Source organism: Lithobates pipiens, unplaced genomic scaffold (genome assembly GCF_037356315.1).
Source record: "Lithobates pipiens isolate NorthernLeopardFrog02 unplaced genomic scaffold, aLitPip1_a1.2 Scaffold_16, whole genome shotgun sequence".
Lineage (NCBI taxonomy): Eukaryota > Metazoa > Chordata > Amphibia > Anura > Ranidae > Lithobates > Lithobates pipiens.
Window position 1 is genome coordinate 117862022 of NW_027507748.1, and position 17284 is coordinate 117879305.

At 41.1% G+C, this 17284-nt stretch overlaps 1 protein-coding gene across 1 annotated transcript in view; it reads right to left on the reverse strand.

Moving 5' to 3' along the window:
* Positions 1-384: 384 nt before the first annotated feature.
* ANKRD13B (ankyrin repeat domain 13B) overlaps positions 385-17284 on the reverse strand; it is a 336550-nt gene continuing 319650 nt past the window's right edge. Inside the window, exon 15 of the mRNA XM_077480352.1 lies at positions 385-1297. Within this exon, the coding sequence (XP_077336478.1) occupies positions 1252-1297 (46 nt within the window). The 3' untranslated portion in view covers positions 385-1251. The remainder of the gene's footprint in view (positions 1298-17284) is intronic.

Genomic DNA, 17284 nt, shown 5'->3' on the forward strand with positions numbered 1-17284 from the left:
TATTTATTTATTTATTATTATTTTTAACTTTTACTCTTTGTAATTGTCATTTGATGAGCTTCACTGATTGATTGTATATTGTACAGATGCTTGTGAATAATCAGCAAACAACAGAGAACTGGATCACCAGGAAATAAATGAAGCTAGTTCTTATCAGGGCAGCTCCACAAACAGCCACTGTCCCTTTCATCTATTTTATAAAAAAGATGCACATGCTAACAACTACAAGTCTGCTGTAATGATGTCTGATTAATATTGGATTCCATACATTCATATGTTTTTTTTTTCAGAAACCAAATAAAAATAAAAATAAAAAATGGTCATATAATTTAGGTTTTAAAGTGTTGGCAAACAGCGGAAAAAGATTAAGGGACAGATTCGGTATGGAATGTAAATTTGTTTATTTCAGCATAAAGCAAATGAGATTTTAGCATGAGTTTTGTATTTTTTGGGGGATTAAAATTATACAAATAACATGTAATATTTCAACAGGCAAGAATTACATGCTGGGTTTTATTTTGTCAGCAGCAGTTTTATAAAGTTTGTCTATACGGACACTGAAAAAAACATTTATTTATGTATTGCTAATTTTTTTCTAAATATCTGTCAAAAGCAAATAAGCTTTTGTTAGTTTTACTGCAGACTGAAATCTCCAATGACAAATGTACTGTATAAAAATAATTACTAATGGTAAACCGGTGCACTTCTATAGTGAAAAAAATCTCCAGTCCTAAAATAATCAAATTAATAACAGTTATTGAAATGCAGCACCTTTGGTATGGCCTACAGCATTGTATACTGCATCGTGGCCTGCATTACCCTCTTTCTGCCAATGGAGGGTACTATTGCACCTTTTGATCACTCAAATTGCTTTATTTAGCACTTTGGTCCATGTAAAGGTTTTAGGGCCATGCAGCTTTACTATGAATGTACTGTTAGTTGTCTTTCTAAAGATTTTTGAAAATAAACAAAATTTTATGATAAAAGTCTGAAAAATGTGATCAAAACCTGAAAGGACACATCAGTTCCTTGCAACAGGTGCATATTAAATGTAAGTGGTGCTTTCACTGTGCAGTGCCACCTTTAAGTCTTTCTTTGCTTGCACAATGTCATTGACGTCTTGTTTCTTGCATTCTTCACTCCTTCAGGGTCTCCCAATGCCAATTCACTGAGGAGACAATTTTCTAGAGTTAGTGTTCCTGAAAACATATATTTCTTCCAGTGTTCCCTGGCGTCAAATTAAAGTGTCTGTCATTTCCGCCATATGCTTTGAAATCTGGTCCAGGACCCTCCAGGTCTGAAGGGGATAAAAAAATCAATTATTTTTGGTTAGTTTGACAAAAGCTTAGTAATAATTCCTGCTTTCATATCTCTAAGCATATGTTGAAGGCTCAGTGGAAAAAGAACTCCATATCTTGTTGACAGTTTGTACACTACTTGTATTCTTGAAATAAACTTTCAGCAGTTTGTGCATTCATTGCCGTTTATATGGCGTTTGGAGGCGAATAACATTACTCTGACACCGAACACTAATGCACATTGGTGATTAGTGTGTAATAACAGTAATCATCATAGGCATAAATTATAATCACTGTAAATATATATGCAAAATCTCCATAAAGTTTTTTGCAACATGCAGGTAAATATTATCCCATTGTGAGCACTATGTTCTACATTTATAGTTGAACAGAAATAAATAATAGCAATCATATATGTGTGATGGTTTCAACCTTGACCGTAATCCTTAACATACCGTATCTATAACAGGATAAAAACCCAGACGGTGTGTGCTATATGTCCACACCCCAGTAACCACATCATGTACAACTATGAACAGAATATGTAGTCATGGACTTTGTGTGGCCGTAGAGAAAAGAAACTGAGTACCATAAAACAACTTTATTATATACCATTAAAAATCTATTACACAACATTAAAAATGATTCTCCACATAGGGGTTTACAACATTCCAAGATTCTAATTACATTTCACATGTGGACTCGACCATTTTCAGGAATCCTTCTTCAGGAGAACACGTGACTGAATCAGTACACTGGAACCCACTCCTAATCTTTAATAGAGTAATATCAGCCAGTAGGGTAGACTGGAATTCATAGGATGTCTATGTTGCCCATAGAGGTGCAAATGAGTAAGCCAAGGTGAAGCCACTACACCTCGGGTGGGAAATTCAGGTATAGTCAGTAAACAGCCAATTGTCTTTTACACATAATCTTAAAATAGAAGGACCGACTTCAACTTCAATGGGGAACCATCCAAGCCCAATGTGTGTGTAAGTCACCATAAGGACAGCATGGTAGTCAAAGTAAGCAAGGCACATTTATTCCAAAGAGGGGGCTCTTGATAACTATCCTAGAAACAAACTCAATTCACATCAATCCAGCCTGGATAGTTACCGTGTTAATGGGGTAAATTTACAAAAGGCTATTCACTTTGCCAGGGCTATTCACTTTCCCTTAGTTTTGTGAATATGGCTGAAGTGAATTCACTTGGCAAAGATGATGATAGAAGTCATCAGAGCTTAAACTCATTCACTGAGCTAAAGGAAAATTCCGTTGTAAAGAGAATAGCTTATTTGCCTTTAGTAAAACAACCCTAATATGTTTTATTTTAACTTTGATCATAGTGGGAAGGATGTTCTGTCTGTTGGGAGATATTCCTTCAGTTTTGTCCCTAAATTTCTTGTTATTGTAAAAAAAAAAAGCTTGTTCTTACTAAGAGTGGGGGACATGCATAGCTGGGAAAAGTGTTTGGTACTTTTTGTTAACCATTTATGCTTTGAAATGTTGCATGAAAGTCTTGTCATTGTGGATCGCCAAGTAAAATTCCCAGGTGGACTATTTGAAGGGTGGGAAAATCTATGTGGCTCCAAGGGGCCGGCCATGCCAAGGAGACAGTAGGGAGCTCCTCAATGCACCAAATCACCCATATCACATACCAGAGTAATGACCAGCCCCCTATATCACAATATCTCCCTGACATCATCCTGATTGGCCAAGAAAACTCTGTTCTGCGCCCCCCCCCCCTCCCTCAAATCACCAATCAATATATGCTTTATACCCCATAAACACTATTCAATTTTCTACAGATTTTTTCTTCAGATTTACCAAAACCATGTAGTACAAGGGCCTGACTGCATACAAATTTAAACTCTTAAGGTTTGACCTGATATTATATGGTTTTGGTAAATCTGAAGACAAAAATCTGCAGAAAATGTGTATGGGGCCTTAGCGTTGTTCCAAAATTACCCCACAAACATGCATAAAAGCTAATCTCTTTATGACATCCTATCTAAAATTTGCCTTTAATACCTACTATTCCATGAATTACTCCATGTAAAATGTGTACTTGTATTTACCATAGAGGTGGAATTTACTTTTTAATTCTGTGTGCTTTCATTAATATGGCGACCCGCACATTTTTTGTAGCTGTAAAATACGTATGTATCAGAAATAGCTTGAAATTGTGCTCTATTTATCATATTTAAGGCACAATATAAAGGATGAATCCTAAGACATCTTCATTTTCTATAGATTGGACAGTGTGAAAAACACCCAGGTCAGATACTTGCATGAGCTAATGGCAAAATGTCTATCTCTCTCTCTATAGATTCCAGTCCTCAGGTGATAGACAAACAGTGTATGGCCAACCATTTGTGAGGACCTGACCATCACAATTACAAGATTTTGGTGTGTGTCAGTGGGATTTTGTCTATGGGAATTAGTAACCATTCAGCCAAAAATAATATTTGTGAAGTCAGGTACTGATGTTGGAAGAGAAGACCTGGCCCACAATTGGCTTTGCAATTCATCCCAAAAGAGTTCAGTAGGATTGAGGTCAGGGCTCTGTGCAGACCACTCTAGTTTCCCTCCTCAAAAACGAGTCAAGCAGTCATATCTTTATGGAGCTGGATTTGTGCACAGGAATGCTAGAACAGAAAAGGGCCTTCTTCAAACCATAGCCACAGGGTTTAAAGTGCACAATTTTATAAATGCTTTGTAGGCTGTAGCATTAACAGCACTCTTCACTGTCAACCCTTTGAACTCAATCATTTGGAAAGATATCCATATACTTTCGACCATATACTGTAGTTTATATTCAAAGTTCATCATTCAGTAAAGCAGCACAAAAGCAATGCCGTTATACAAAGTTTAGTTTACTGATGTCATACTAATGGAACATATTATCTGTCTGATTGCTGCAGCATTCTGCACCGTGGAGACTGCTCTTTGCTTTAATGAATATTTACTTTTGTTGTTTAGTGCACATAAACTTTTGCAGTCAAATTTCAGAAACCTCCCACTCTATGTTTGTTATGTGTTCCCATTCACACAGCATTCTTAAGAGCCGGTTCACACTGCGGGCGATGCGAGGCGACACGACTCGCCTCGCCGCGCTCTCGCAAGTCGCCCCCGTTCTGTACAATGGAACCGTTCTGAGAGGAGCGACTCGAGAAAAAAAGTTCCTGTACTACTTCTGGGCGACCTGGGGGCGACTTGCATTGACTTCTATACAGAAGTCATCTGCAAGTTGCCGCTGAGGTCGCGGCAGGTCGCGGCGAGGCAAGTCGGTGTCGCCTCGCATCGCCTGCAGTGTGAACCGGCCCTTAAAATCATTTTAAAAAATATTTCTTACCTTTCTAGTTGTTTCTTTGAAGCAAGTTTATACATAGGACTCTTTGTGTAGCTTGCATTGTTCATATCTTGCAATGTGCAATTAAGGGTTAGAGTAAGTGCATTAAAGCGGAGTTCCAGGCACAAATTGAACTGCTTTTAAAACATAAGCACCCCCCCCCCCCCCATTTTTGGATTTATTATTTTTCATATCTTTTCCTTTTTTGGAATGATTTCTATGTGCCCTTCTCCTCCCATCACCTTCTGGGATCCGTGTGTGTCCCAGAAGATGACGGGAACATTCAGAAAGTGCTGCACGACTCGTGCAAGCGAAGTAGGAAACAGGCTGTGAAGCCGCAAGGTTTCACTTCCTGTTTCCCTTAGTATGGATGCCGACGCCTGGAGCCATTGGACAGTTCAGCTTTTGGGTGCCGACATCGTGGGCTCCCTGGACAGGTAAGTGTCCTTATATCAAAAGTACAGTATTTGTAGCTGCTGACTTTTAATTGTTTTTTTTTTTTTACCCAGGCTGGAACTTTGCTTTAACATACGATGTACCACCCTAGTCTTGAGATCTTTTACCCTTTGTTAACGTTTGCTAGGACAGACAGTGTGCACATCTAGTTTACAACTAATAATGAAGATCTGCCAGCATAGTACAGACAGAGTTATTAATGGTAAACTTTACTCCATCTCCCACGCCTTAACATCATAACAGAAGGGGAAAGCTAAATATTATTTTAAGCCGGTAAAAGGCAGGTTAAAAGGTAGGCAGCAATTTTAAATATTTTTAAGTTAAGCTATGTTATTGGGAATGTGTAAGGCTGGCCATACACGATTCAAATCTCGGCTGCTTCAGCAGGACCTGGCCGAGATTTGAACTGTTATTAGGCAGGCTGAATGTACCAATTTGATCGATCGATTAACTAGGGTACAACCAGCCTGCCAAATTCTCTTGCAATTATCGCTAGCAGCTGTTAAAGCCACTAGTAATAATTATGGTCTTCTCCTGGCGGGGACGGCTGCCCCCACCGGGAGAAGACAATTGCTGATTTCCCTGTCAACGCTGCCTGTACCCTTGGTTGCAGGAAAGAAATTTGCACTGTGTATGGCCTCCCTAACACCTATAAAGTAGGTGTTATCTCCATTTGGCTGCAAAAGTGGAAATGCACTTGAAAGTGGCTGTAAATCTCAGACATGAAATATGATCAAAGCATATCCCTCTATAGTGTGTACTTGTCTCAATTAGGAGCACTAGGTGTAATTTCTGTCTGCTGCTTTGTTCCTCTGCTATCAGCACAAATCACTTCTGACAAGTTTTCATGACACCAAGAGAAAAAATTTGACAGGGGAGGGACCTCCAGCTGATTGACAGCCGCAGCTGTTCCTGTGTCCCTTCCCTCCAATCAGGTGTCAGAGCTCTCCTCACTAAACTCTGCAGAGTGTAACTTCAGCTCTCCGCCCCCCCCCCCTTTTCTGAACTCTCAGAAGAGAGTAGAGAAGAAAGAGCATCAGATAGACAGATACAACATACAGTATGTTAGAGTATTTGTTTCATCTCTGTGTATCATCTGAGACCAGTCATTTTACTGGGTATATGTCAAAGTTTATAACCACAGGTTAAATTGACTTTAAATAGTTTCTGTAGGCCAAGCTTGCCCAAAATTAACTACCATATTTATCGGCGTATAACACATACTTTTTTCCCCTAAAATCAGGGGAAAATCGTGGGTGCGTGTTATACGCCGATCCCCGCTGATCTGCACTCTGTGGAGCGCCGCCGACATTTACTGAGCCGAGCCAAGTGTACTGTGTACTCGGCTCCGCTGGCACTCATGCCCAGTCCTGCCCCCTAGCCTTTACATCCCTCCATTGGACCGAAGTTGTGTCTATCATAGGACCCGGGCCAAGGGGTGGGATGGGGGCGTTACTGCGAGTGAAGCCGAGTAGCCAAGTACACCTGGCTTGGCTCAGTCAATGTCGGCGGAGAGATGGGCCGAAGATCTTGGCGACGAAGGCTGCGGCGCTAAATTTTAAATGAAAACATGCTGCAATTTTGGGGAAGGCTGCAGATGGACAGTGGAAGGCTGCAGATGGACAGTGCAAGGCTGCAGGTGGACAGTGCAAGGCTGCGAATGGACAGTGCGAGGCTGCAGATGGACAGTGCAAAGCTGCAGATGGACAGTGGAAGGCTGCAGATGGACAGTGCAAGGCTGCAGGTGGACAGTGCAAGGCTGCAAATGGACAGTGGAAGGCTGCAGATGGATAGTGCAAGGCTGCAGGTGGACAGTGCAAGGCTGCGAATGGACAGTGCGAGGCTGCAGATGGACAGTGCAAAGCTGCAGATGGACAGTGCAAGGCTGCAGATGGACAGTATGCAAAGTTGGTGGACATTTAAAATGTAAGTTTTTTTTACTTAAACCTGCCTCCTAAACTTGGGGTGTGTGTTATACGCCGGTGCGTGTTATACGCCGATAAATACAGTATTTCCATTATAAACTGATGGGACCACTGCATGCATTGTAATATACTATAGTAGCATCAGCTGCATACAGTAAAGCCCCGTACACACGAGCGGACTTTTCAACATCCAAAGTCTGACGGAATGATTCCGTCAGACTATTCGATCGTGTGTGGGCTGCAACGGACTTTTGATTCGAAAAAGTCTGACGGACTTTAGAAAATGGAACATGCTTCAAATTTTTCCGACGGAACTCCATCGGACCCAGTTCCTACCGAAAAATTTGCTCGTGTGTATGCTATTCCGACGGACTAAAACCGACGCTAGGGCAGCTATTGGCTACTGGCTATGAACTTCCTTATTCGAGTCCAGTCGTACGTCATCACGTTCAAATCCGTCGGAGTTTGGTGTGATTGTGTGTGGCCAAGTCCGCTCATTCGAAAAGTCCGTCAGAACTCTGTCGGAACTCCGGCAGAACTCCGGCAGAACTCCTTCGGAAGTCTGTCGGACATAAGTCTGGTCGTGTGTACGCGGCATTAGAAGCGCTGTGTTGCAGCAACAAAGCATGTGCCTTCTCTTCCACTACTAAACTGAGTCAGCCTGAATGTTTCTTTGCCACCCAGGAGAAGCCTTTTCCTTTTAACAATACATACAAGTCTTTCTCTGGTTGGTTGAGGTGAAGAGGCAGGCAGATGACATCACAGTTTACATCTTGGTCAAACAGAGGAAGCATTGTATTCATCTATAAAAATGCAATGCTTCTCCTGAATGGTGGAGAAGCATTCAGGCCGACTAGATTTAGTTTTGTCAGCCCTACATACTGTATATAGTAGATACTACTTCAGTATATGACAGCGTTCACTGTGGCTGCATCAGTTTGTCATGGAAATTGTTTGTTTGAACCCCAACAAACTATGTAAAGTCAACGTAAACCTGAATTCTACTTTAATGCCGCGTACACACGACAGGACTTAAGTCCGGCAGACTTTCGACGGAGTTCTGACGGAGTTCTGACAGAGTTCTGACGGACTTTCCGAATGAACGGACTTGGCCACACACAATCACACCAAAGTCCGATGGATTCGAACGTGATGACATATGACTGGACTAGAATAAGGAAGTTCATAGCCAGTAGCCAATAGCTGCCCTAGCGTCGGTTTTAGTCCGTCAGACTAGCACACACACGAGCGGATTTCTGGGTCCGGCGGAGTTCTGGCGGAAAAATTTGAAGCATGTTCCATTTCTAAAGTCTGTCAGACTTTTGTGAATCAAAAGTCCGTTGCAGCCCACACACGATCGAATGGTCTGCCGGAATCATTCCATCAGACTTTTGATGTTGAAAAGTCCGGTCGTGTGTACGGGGCATAAGATTTATTTTACATTTGATGCAGTAAATAGATCAATAATCCTACATCCCTACATCCCTTTTCAACAGGTGTGAAAATGTCAGAGGGATAAGTGTAAATGTCTGATGACCTGATACAATTATTCCAGACTTTTACCTTTTCTTTCTCTGCTCTGACATTCACCCTGTGACATTACTGAAGCATTCTGTTCCATGCATTCTAATTCAGCTCATCATGATCTAACTTTGACATTTTGATCCTTCACTAGGAAAATGACAGCAGGAATCTGATTACTATGGATGATACATACACTTACCTTTGCCCTTGTTAGTACAAATTAGTTGCTAATATTTCCCATCTTAGACGATTTTATACAATCAGATCTTCTTTTATGATGGCGTGTAATAGCTTAGAGCAGCCTTTCTCAACCTTTTTACCATCGAGGAACCTATGCTAAAAAATATTATATCTACAGCTCAAGGTATATTGGCATGTTCAGTAAGTAATAGAAGGTTTAAAAAGGTAAAGAAAGTGGCATACCAAGATTATTTGATGCCTGGGGCAGATAATTTTTAACACCCTCTTACAGCAAAATTATTTTCATTATCAATAATTATGAAATGAAAAGAATAAAAATAATGGCCAGAGAGAAATGCAGACAATGAAGATTTCAGTATCCCTTAATATTGGTGACCAGAGGGAGAAGGTCCTCCTATATTAGTGGTCAGAGGGAGAAGGTCCCTGTACATTGGTGGTCAGAGGGAGAAGGTCCCCTTACATTATTGGTCAGAGGGAGAAGGTCCTCCTATATTAGTGGTCAGAGGGAGAAGGTCCTCCTACATTGGTGGTCAGAGGGAGAAGGTCCCCCTACATTGGTGGTCAGAGGGAGAAGGTCCCCTTACATTATTGGTCAGAGGGAGCAGGTCCTGCTACATTGGTGGTCAGACGGAGAAGGTCCCCCTACATTGGTGGTCAGAGGGAGAAGGTCCCCCTGCATTGGTGGTAGGGGGGAGAAGGTATCCTCTACATTGGTGGTCAGTACCTGAAGGACCCACTTACATTGGAGATCAAAAAGAAAATTCCTCCCTACATTGCCGGTCAGTAGAACCCCCCCTTAGATTAAGAATCAGTATCAAAGTTCCTTTCAATATTGGTGGTCAGTGTAGGAAGCAGATCAAACCATCAGTGCTCAAGGAACCTCTACTAACCTCAGAACCCTAGGGTTCCACAGAATCATGGTGTAAAATTAATGGTTTTGAAAGTACAGTAAACTATGTTATATGTTGCCAATCACTACCCTATTTAATCTAGTCCAATTGACGTTACAGAAATAGATATGCAATCAGTCACTGTACCAATAAGGCCCATTTTCAGTCTTACCTTTGTTTTCCTGTTACAGCAGTTGTGCAAGGAATCTAAATATGCCTGTGCAGTTTCATAAGAGTTAGATTCTCTGAACTATTTTAGGAGGTATTAAACCCAATACAGAGGCACCTTTGGACAGCAGCATTATCAGTCTGGGGGGAGGGATGTGTTAGATGTACTAGCAGATTTAAATACACTGACAAATTAAGCCAAACTCCAGTGTACATGGCAGTTACACAATCAGTTACAGCAACAGTTTTTGTCTTTTGGGCTAAACGTTTACATTAATAAAAGCTGAGCAATGTAAACACTGCTGCCAGTGGTAAATGGTTTGTCTCAATGCTTTAACTGCTACATTTGCAAAACAACTTGTTCTGTTGAAAATCAACAGACTTACTGTTGGATCACCAGGTAAAATTAAAGGAAAAGAAAGCCTATAAAAGAAAAATAATACAGCCACCATATCTAAGAATTTGTAAGCTGCAATATAATAAATGTTTGCTTTTGGGTTTAATACTGCAGTAACCTGCTCAGACATGCCCGCTCTCCTTCTGCAATACAAGTCTGTGTTGGGGACACTTTTGATGAAGTGTGTTACTTAGTTCTGCCAGCACAGAGGGCTGGAGTATGAGGGCAGAAAGCAGCATTTTCTGTAATGTAAAAAATTTTTTAAAGCATTTCCCAGCATAATTATAACATGGGAATTAAAGGATAAGTTCACTTTTTAGAAAAAAAAAAAATGATAAATGCACATTTTTTTTGTAGGAGTGTGGAAAGCATTGCACCCCCGATCAGCAGATTGGGCTTGCCACGCCTACAGACTGTAATGCCCCGTACACACGATCGGATTTTCTGACAACAAATGTTGGCTGTGAGCTTGTCTGACCGTGTGAATGCTCCATTTAACATTTGCTGTCGGACAAATGTTGGCTAGCAAGTTCTCAAATTTTCTGCCAACAAAACTTTGTTGTCGGAATTTCCGATCGTCTATACACAAGTCCAACGCACAAAAGTTCACACATACTCGGAATCAAGCAGAAGGAGCCGCACTGGCTATTGAACTTCCTTTTTCTTGGCTCGTGGTACGTCTTGTATGTCACCACGTTCCCAATTGTTGGCCAACATTTGTGTGACCGTGTGTATGGAAGACAAGTTGGAGCCAACAACCTTCAAACAAAATTCCACGGTTTTCTTGTCGGAAAGTCAGATCGTGTGTAGGGGCCATAAGTTTCTGCCCGTGCATTATACAAGTAAACAGTTTCACATTCACAGGAGGACTCAACTAACTCAATTAACACCTAGAGCACTGAACAGTGCCCTTGACAATACATTGAAAACTACCAGCTGACATCCGCAAAGGCTGTCAGTATTTGTAGTTTTTTTAATTCACAGAACTCTGTGAATGAATGACGTGGGTGGGTGGACGGAGCCAGTGTTTTCTTTAAATTGTGACAGCAAGTGGGAGGAGAAGATCTCTTGCTTGTTGCCACAATGGGAGATCGATTGGGGGTGCGAGGGACAGTGCTACAGAAATATGTTACATGTTACACCCTGAATATGGGTGTAACATGTAACATGTTACGAAAGTGGAACTTATTCTTTAAGAAGCTATAAAGAAATCAAAATGTGTAAGACTTCAGTTGGTCATTAAGGTTTACTTTGCCTTCAACTGCCATGTTAGGTTCATTTTTCTCTGTAACGGATGTGCACAAGCATAGTTTTTCTTTACTACCTTTCTTTCTTTTGTATGTTTCTATGTTACCCTCCCATACCAATTCAATTAAAGATGAACTCCAGGCAGACATAAAAGATGCAAATTTATGCAGCCCTGTAATCATAATATATCTTTAAATTATTTTCGTCTACAAGTAAAAGCAATGTAAATACTTGAATTAGAATTAGTGCCAGTCACTTGTACTCCCTATACATCAAGCCCAGAGAGAGTTAAGTCCTGTACACATGAGCTGAATGTCGGAAAACAACAACCAGTTTTTATAAAAATGGCTGACATTCGGCCTGTGTGTACAGCACCCTGTCTGATAGAAGCTGGCTGCTTTGGATTGAAATAAATATTGCAGCAAAAGTTGGTTTTGTTAATGTATCTTTTAATGGTCTTTTCCCTTTTATTCTGTTATTTTTGGCTGGAGTTCTGCTTTAAGAAAAACAATTTAAAAAGTACAATACATAAGAATATCCGGGTATCTTGCAATAAGCAAGGACCCTCATGGGAGAGTAAAAAGTGCAGTTTTGCCTTGCTCTCCTTTCTGTTCTAGTTCAGGTTGCTATTGGTTTCTCCTGCCGTTTCTCCCACAGCAACAAGTAGCTAATTGGTGCCTTTTGGTGGGTCTGTTTTCACGCTGTTCTGGAGCCTTTATAAGCCGAATTCTCCCCTCAAATTCCAGCCACCTGAAGAGGAACGGACCACGCTCCCTTTGATCTTGTGGACAACATGGAATCCTTATTTCGCCGGCTGGCTCAGGCAGTGTTTAGGAGAAAACCCACCTGCTGTTTTTTCACCTCTCATCTCTGTACCAGCTCAGTCTATTCCTGAGGTACATGCCCATGCCACTACACCAGGCGGTAGAGGTAGAAGAAATAACCCCCTGCCTCCCCGTACAGCAGGAATGATAGCAGCAGCCGTCAGTTTCAGCCTAGAAGTCCCAGGACCCCTGCTCCTGGCTCTTCAGAGAATACTCAGCATGCAGGCACCTCTCCTGACAAGGAGGGACTTGGCAATGTTCCAGCCCACACATCTGGTGAGATTCCCTTATCTTCTGTTAAAAAGCCTAATGTTGTGTGCAATCCTTTAACTTTTTCATTGCCAAATGTACAAGAAGAGAACCAGGGCTTTACTAATACATCACAATCTGCTGGGGCTGGGTACTTTCCTCACCTTTCTGATGTAATTCAGCCTACTGGCATAGCACAAGGTTCACCCTACTTGGATACAATCCAGAATGCACAACTTATTGGTGCATTACTTGGCACCCAATCTCTGGGTGCCCTTAAAGTTGCACAGCCTCTTGGTGCTTTTCATGGCGCACATTCTGTTGGAACTTTAAAAGGTGCACAGTCTTTTGGTGCTTTACAAGGTGAACAGTCTGTTGGTGCTTTACAAGGTGCACAGCATATTGGTGTATTACAAGGCTCACAAGTTGTTGTTACACCTCATGGTGTTCAGCATATTGGCGCATTACAAGGCACACAAGTTGTTGGTACACCACAAGGTGTGCAGCATATTGATGCATTTCTAAGCACACAGCCTATTGGTACTCTGCAAGGTGCAGAGCCTCTTGGCGCAATACAAGGTGCAAAATCATTTGGTGCATTGCAGGGTGCACAACCTATTAGTGTGTTGCAAAATGTTTTGCCTTTTGGTACATTGCAGGATGCACAGTCAAATATTATGTTTGGAAATGCTTTACCTATTGGAAGTAGTACTAAGTATAGCTCTAATTTTTCTAAATCAGCTGGTGCTCTGTTGGATATCACTAAGCTTTCACACCTGGTTAACAGTCAGACCGGTCCAATTTACAGGGAATCTGTTGTTTTACTACAACCTATTCCTACGAATCTTCCAATAATCCAGATTTGATCATAATGCACGCCGGGGCAAATTACCTGGGCAAGGTTAAAACCTTGGACCTTCTTTGCGAAATTAAACAGGATTTACATTCCTTTAAAGTCCTGTTTCCACATACCATTTTTGCTTTTTCTGAAATGATACCTAGATTACTTTGGTCGCCATTCTGAAAATTGTTCTATTAAGACAAGATGCGTAGACGTTTGAATCGCACAAGTTGAAGGGATATTTTAGCTTATTGTTTGTTTCAGCTTATTGCCCGTCATCTTAGATATTGTAGCCTATAATATGAGTATCCATTTTAAGATAAATATATTCACATAGAGTCTGTTAGGAGTTAAGTAAAGATTTAAGTTAAATTCCTCTTATTGAGAACAAATGTTCTCAAGAACAATATATTTTTCTCTACTAGCCTTTCCTGTGGCCAGTTTCTATATGAATTTGGGGGCGTATATTGTTTCTGCACATACTCAGTAATTTTTCACTGCTTGTTTTAATTAATGTCTGTATTTTATCATATATTAATGTAAGGAGGGTTGGGCTTTCTTTGTGAGGTCATTTTGCCCTTATGAGCTGAAGTCCGAAAATAAATTGTTAGATCACTCTGAGCACTGCATGGTGTGTGTGTGTATGTGTGTAAATACTTCCTTATCAGAGTGGTCTCCAGGCCTGCTGGGTTTGAAAGATACTCTAGGCAGATACCTTAACCGAGGGTCCGCTCACCCCTAGACCACTCTACACCCCAACACAATTCACAATTTTTTGATCCACTCTAATGGTTTTTCATATTGTCATTTTGAGTTAGATGGATTTATCCCAGATCTATTTAGACCGGACTTAGTACATTTATCCAGTATAGGGTTAGGTGTACTCAACATGGATTTACAGCGGATAGTTGAGAAAGCCACTGTGTTTTATAGGGGGCCTCAGCCAGTGGCTTTGCGCCTGGCCTAAGCTGGTGGGGTTGTCATCCAGTCTAGTCTGGCTGGACAGCTGTATTTGTTTTGATGTATTTGATAATTTGAGGCATATGAAAATTTAAATATGCAGAGATTTAAGTTTGGTTATTGTAATTATTAAACCTGAGTTACCCTTAAATAAACACTGTGGCCAGCTATGACCATTTAAACGTATTGGTGTTGTCAGACTCGTTATTTGTATAATTTATGCTACTTTGTGCTATCCCATGTGAGACACTGTCATTTCTTCAATCCATGTTGAAAGTTTATGAATGATTTTTTGCAAATCAGAACATTAAAATCCAAAATGTTCGGTGACAGTAAGTAAAACAGAAGAACTGCCCCAGCCTCAGGTCCCGACAACAACTGTTCACTATAAAATAACAGCTGTTACCAATAAGTGAATTACAGGGAGCATTGACAGACATGGAATCTTTCCCCGTAAAACCTTTCATCTTTATGCTGGTAATCCAGCGTGAACACCTACACAAACTAATTACATGTATTTTTTTTTTTTTTTTTTACTTCCCAGCATTAAGGAAATAGCAGGAACACAAAGTGCTTCTTTTTTAATAACTTGCAGTTAAAAACTTTTTGGTTGGCAATTTTACAGACATAAAATGATCAGCATTTTACTGCCACTTATGCTTAAAACATTAATGCATAAAAAGGAAAACTAATCATTTTCAATCTCCATTTTAACTGAAGAAGAAGAAGCTATCCCCTTCAGATTTCAATATCCATTTAGAGGATTTTATCTGGAAATCTTCACTGGCTTCTACTGTGCAGACTGTATTAGGCCATTCCAGTACATTTCCTGAGGCTGGGTTCACACTATTGTGAATTGGATGCAGGATCCCTGCATCCAATTCGCAATAGCAAGAGATTTTGACCAGCTCTCTCTGGAGCTGGTTTACATATCTCTGCAGTGGGTCTGTGCGACTTTTGGTCCATTTCAGGTCCGAATTCAGCCCAAAATTCAGACTGAAATCAGACCCGAAACATTGAATCAGCACGCACCGGACCCTTGCTGTGAGCCGCATTCAGCTCATCTGTGAACCGAGCCTAATGCCCTGTACACACGGTCGGACATTCTGACCACAAAATCCATCTGATTTTTTCAGACGGATTTTGTCCCAAACTTGTGTTGCACACACACGGTCACACAAAGTTGTCAGAAAATCCGATTGTTCTGAATGAGGTGAAGCCAAACACATACATCGGGACTATAAAGGGGCCAGTAGCCTTTCGTCTCTTAGTTTATTCTGAGCATGCATGGCACTTTGTCCGTCGGAATTGTCTTCACGCGTTCTGACTTTTTCCATCGGAATTTCCAACTGTGGGTACAGGGCATTACTCTTCTCATATGAGGGCTCTGAGGTAGGTTCTGCCTTAAAGCGTAAACCTCCCAAAAAAATACAAAAAACACAATCTATAGCTCAGTGTTGGGGTCATGCCTCACTGTATACAGTTTTCTTAAACAAATTGCTTTTTACTTTTTACCTTGAGACTCTGCCAGTAACGGCACTTTCTGTTGCAGGCTGACTAATGTAAAGCCATTGACTCTCATGTAGCAGCAACATTTTCAGCCTGCAGTTCAAACTCCTCCAGTTGGCCACTGGGCTAGTTATCAGGTCTATCAGATAGACAGCCCATCAGCCAACTAAAAAAAGCGCACAGGGCAGGCTGACAACTCTGCTGTTAATTGCAAAGCAGTGACTTAGCGTTGTGAACCTGCAACAGGAAGTGATGTTACTGGCAGGATTTTCAGGTAAGAAACTTCACAACAATTTGCTGAAAGCTTAAGGTGTTACTAAACCTAGGACCCTGCATTCACTATATCTGGTCTCCCACAGCACACAGAACATTGAAATGCAATTAGTAAAAATAAACTTCTAAATACCTTTTCTCATCAGCAGTTAGAGCAGTCTTGTGACTTCTATTAGTGCCTGGTTAAAGCTTGTAGGGGGAGTTTTCATTTTCCCCTGATCCTCTGCCTGGACAGTGCCAATTGGCCCTGTGCTGATTACATGCAGTCTCTCAAAGAAAAAAAAATCCCTCTTGCAATACACACCAAACTGAGCATGACTCCTAATGCTCTGTTCCTTTGGGAGATGGGTTGGAGTCAATTAAAGAGGGGTTGAGGGAGACACAGCCTTTATACACAATGCAGGGGATTATACCCTTAGGTTCCACAGTGAGTATGCTAAGCATGATTTACTGCATATACACACTGGTTTTACTGTTGTGGGTTTAGTAACACTTTAAGTTTAGTTCATTTTTGCTATATAGCACCAGGGACATAACTTACCTGTAAAGTGTGTTCTATGTCTGGCTGGCCTCTGCATAGTGTATAAATCTTTATTCCACTGCCGTTTGGTCCTTCCAACAGCGCCGACCTTCTGGTGTTGCCGGGGTTAATATTAGCCACTGCAAGTTTTAGAGACTTGCACTGCTAGCCACCTGCCTGCTCCATTCATAGAACCTACACTATTATTTCCCAGAACGCAAAGCAGGCAGATACATAACAGGATCTGTCTCCCCAATTCACAGAACACAGCATTCTGGGAAAAAATAGTACAGGTTCTATGGAGGTGAGCGAGTGGCACAGCTCTTTCATACTCTCAGTCGCTGACATTAACCCCAACAGTGCTGGAAGACCATTGCTGTGGGGAGGACCAAGCGGCAGTTGGGAGAAGATGTCTACACTCTACAGTAGCCAGCCAAACATGGGGCACTCTTCACTGCAGATAAATTATGTCCCTAATGTTGCATAGCAAAAAAAAAAAAAAAAAAGAACTAAACTACAGCTTTAATAAAACTGTATACCTTGAGTTTTGATGCTGAAAATACATATGGTAGTTATTTGGCTACAATGACAGGAACAATTGAGAGCCAGCATAGCATATTTCAAATAGGGATGGGAATCTACACAGAAT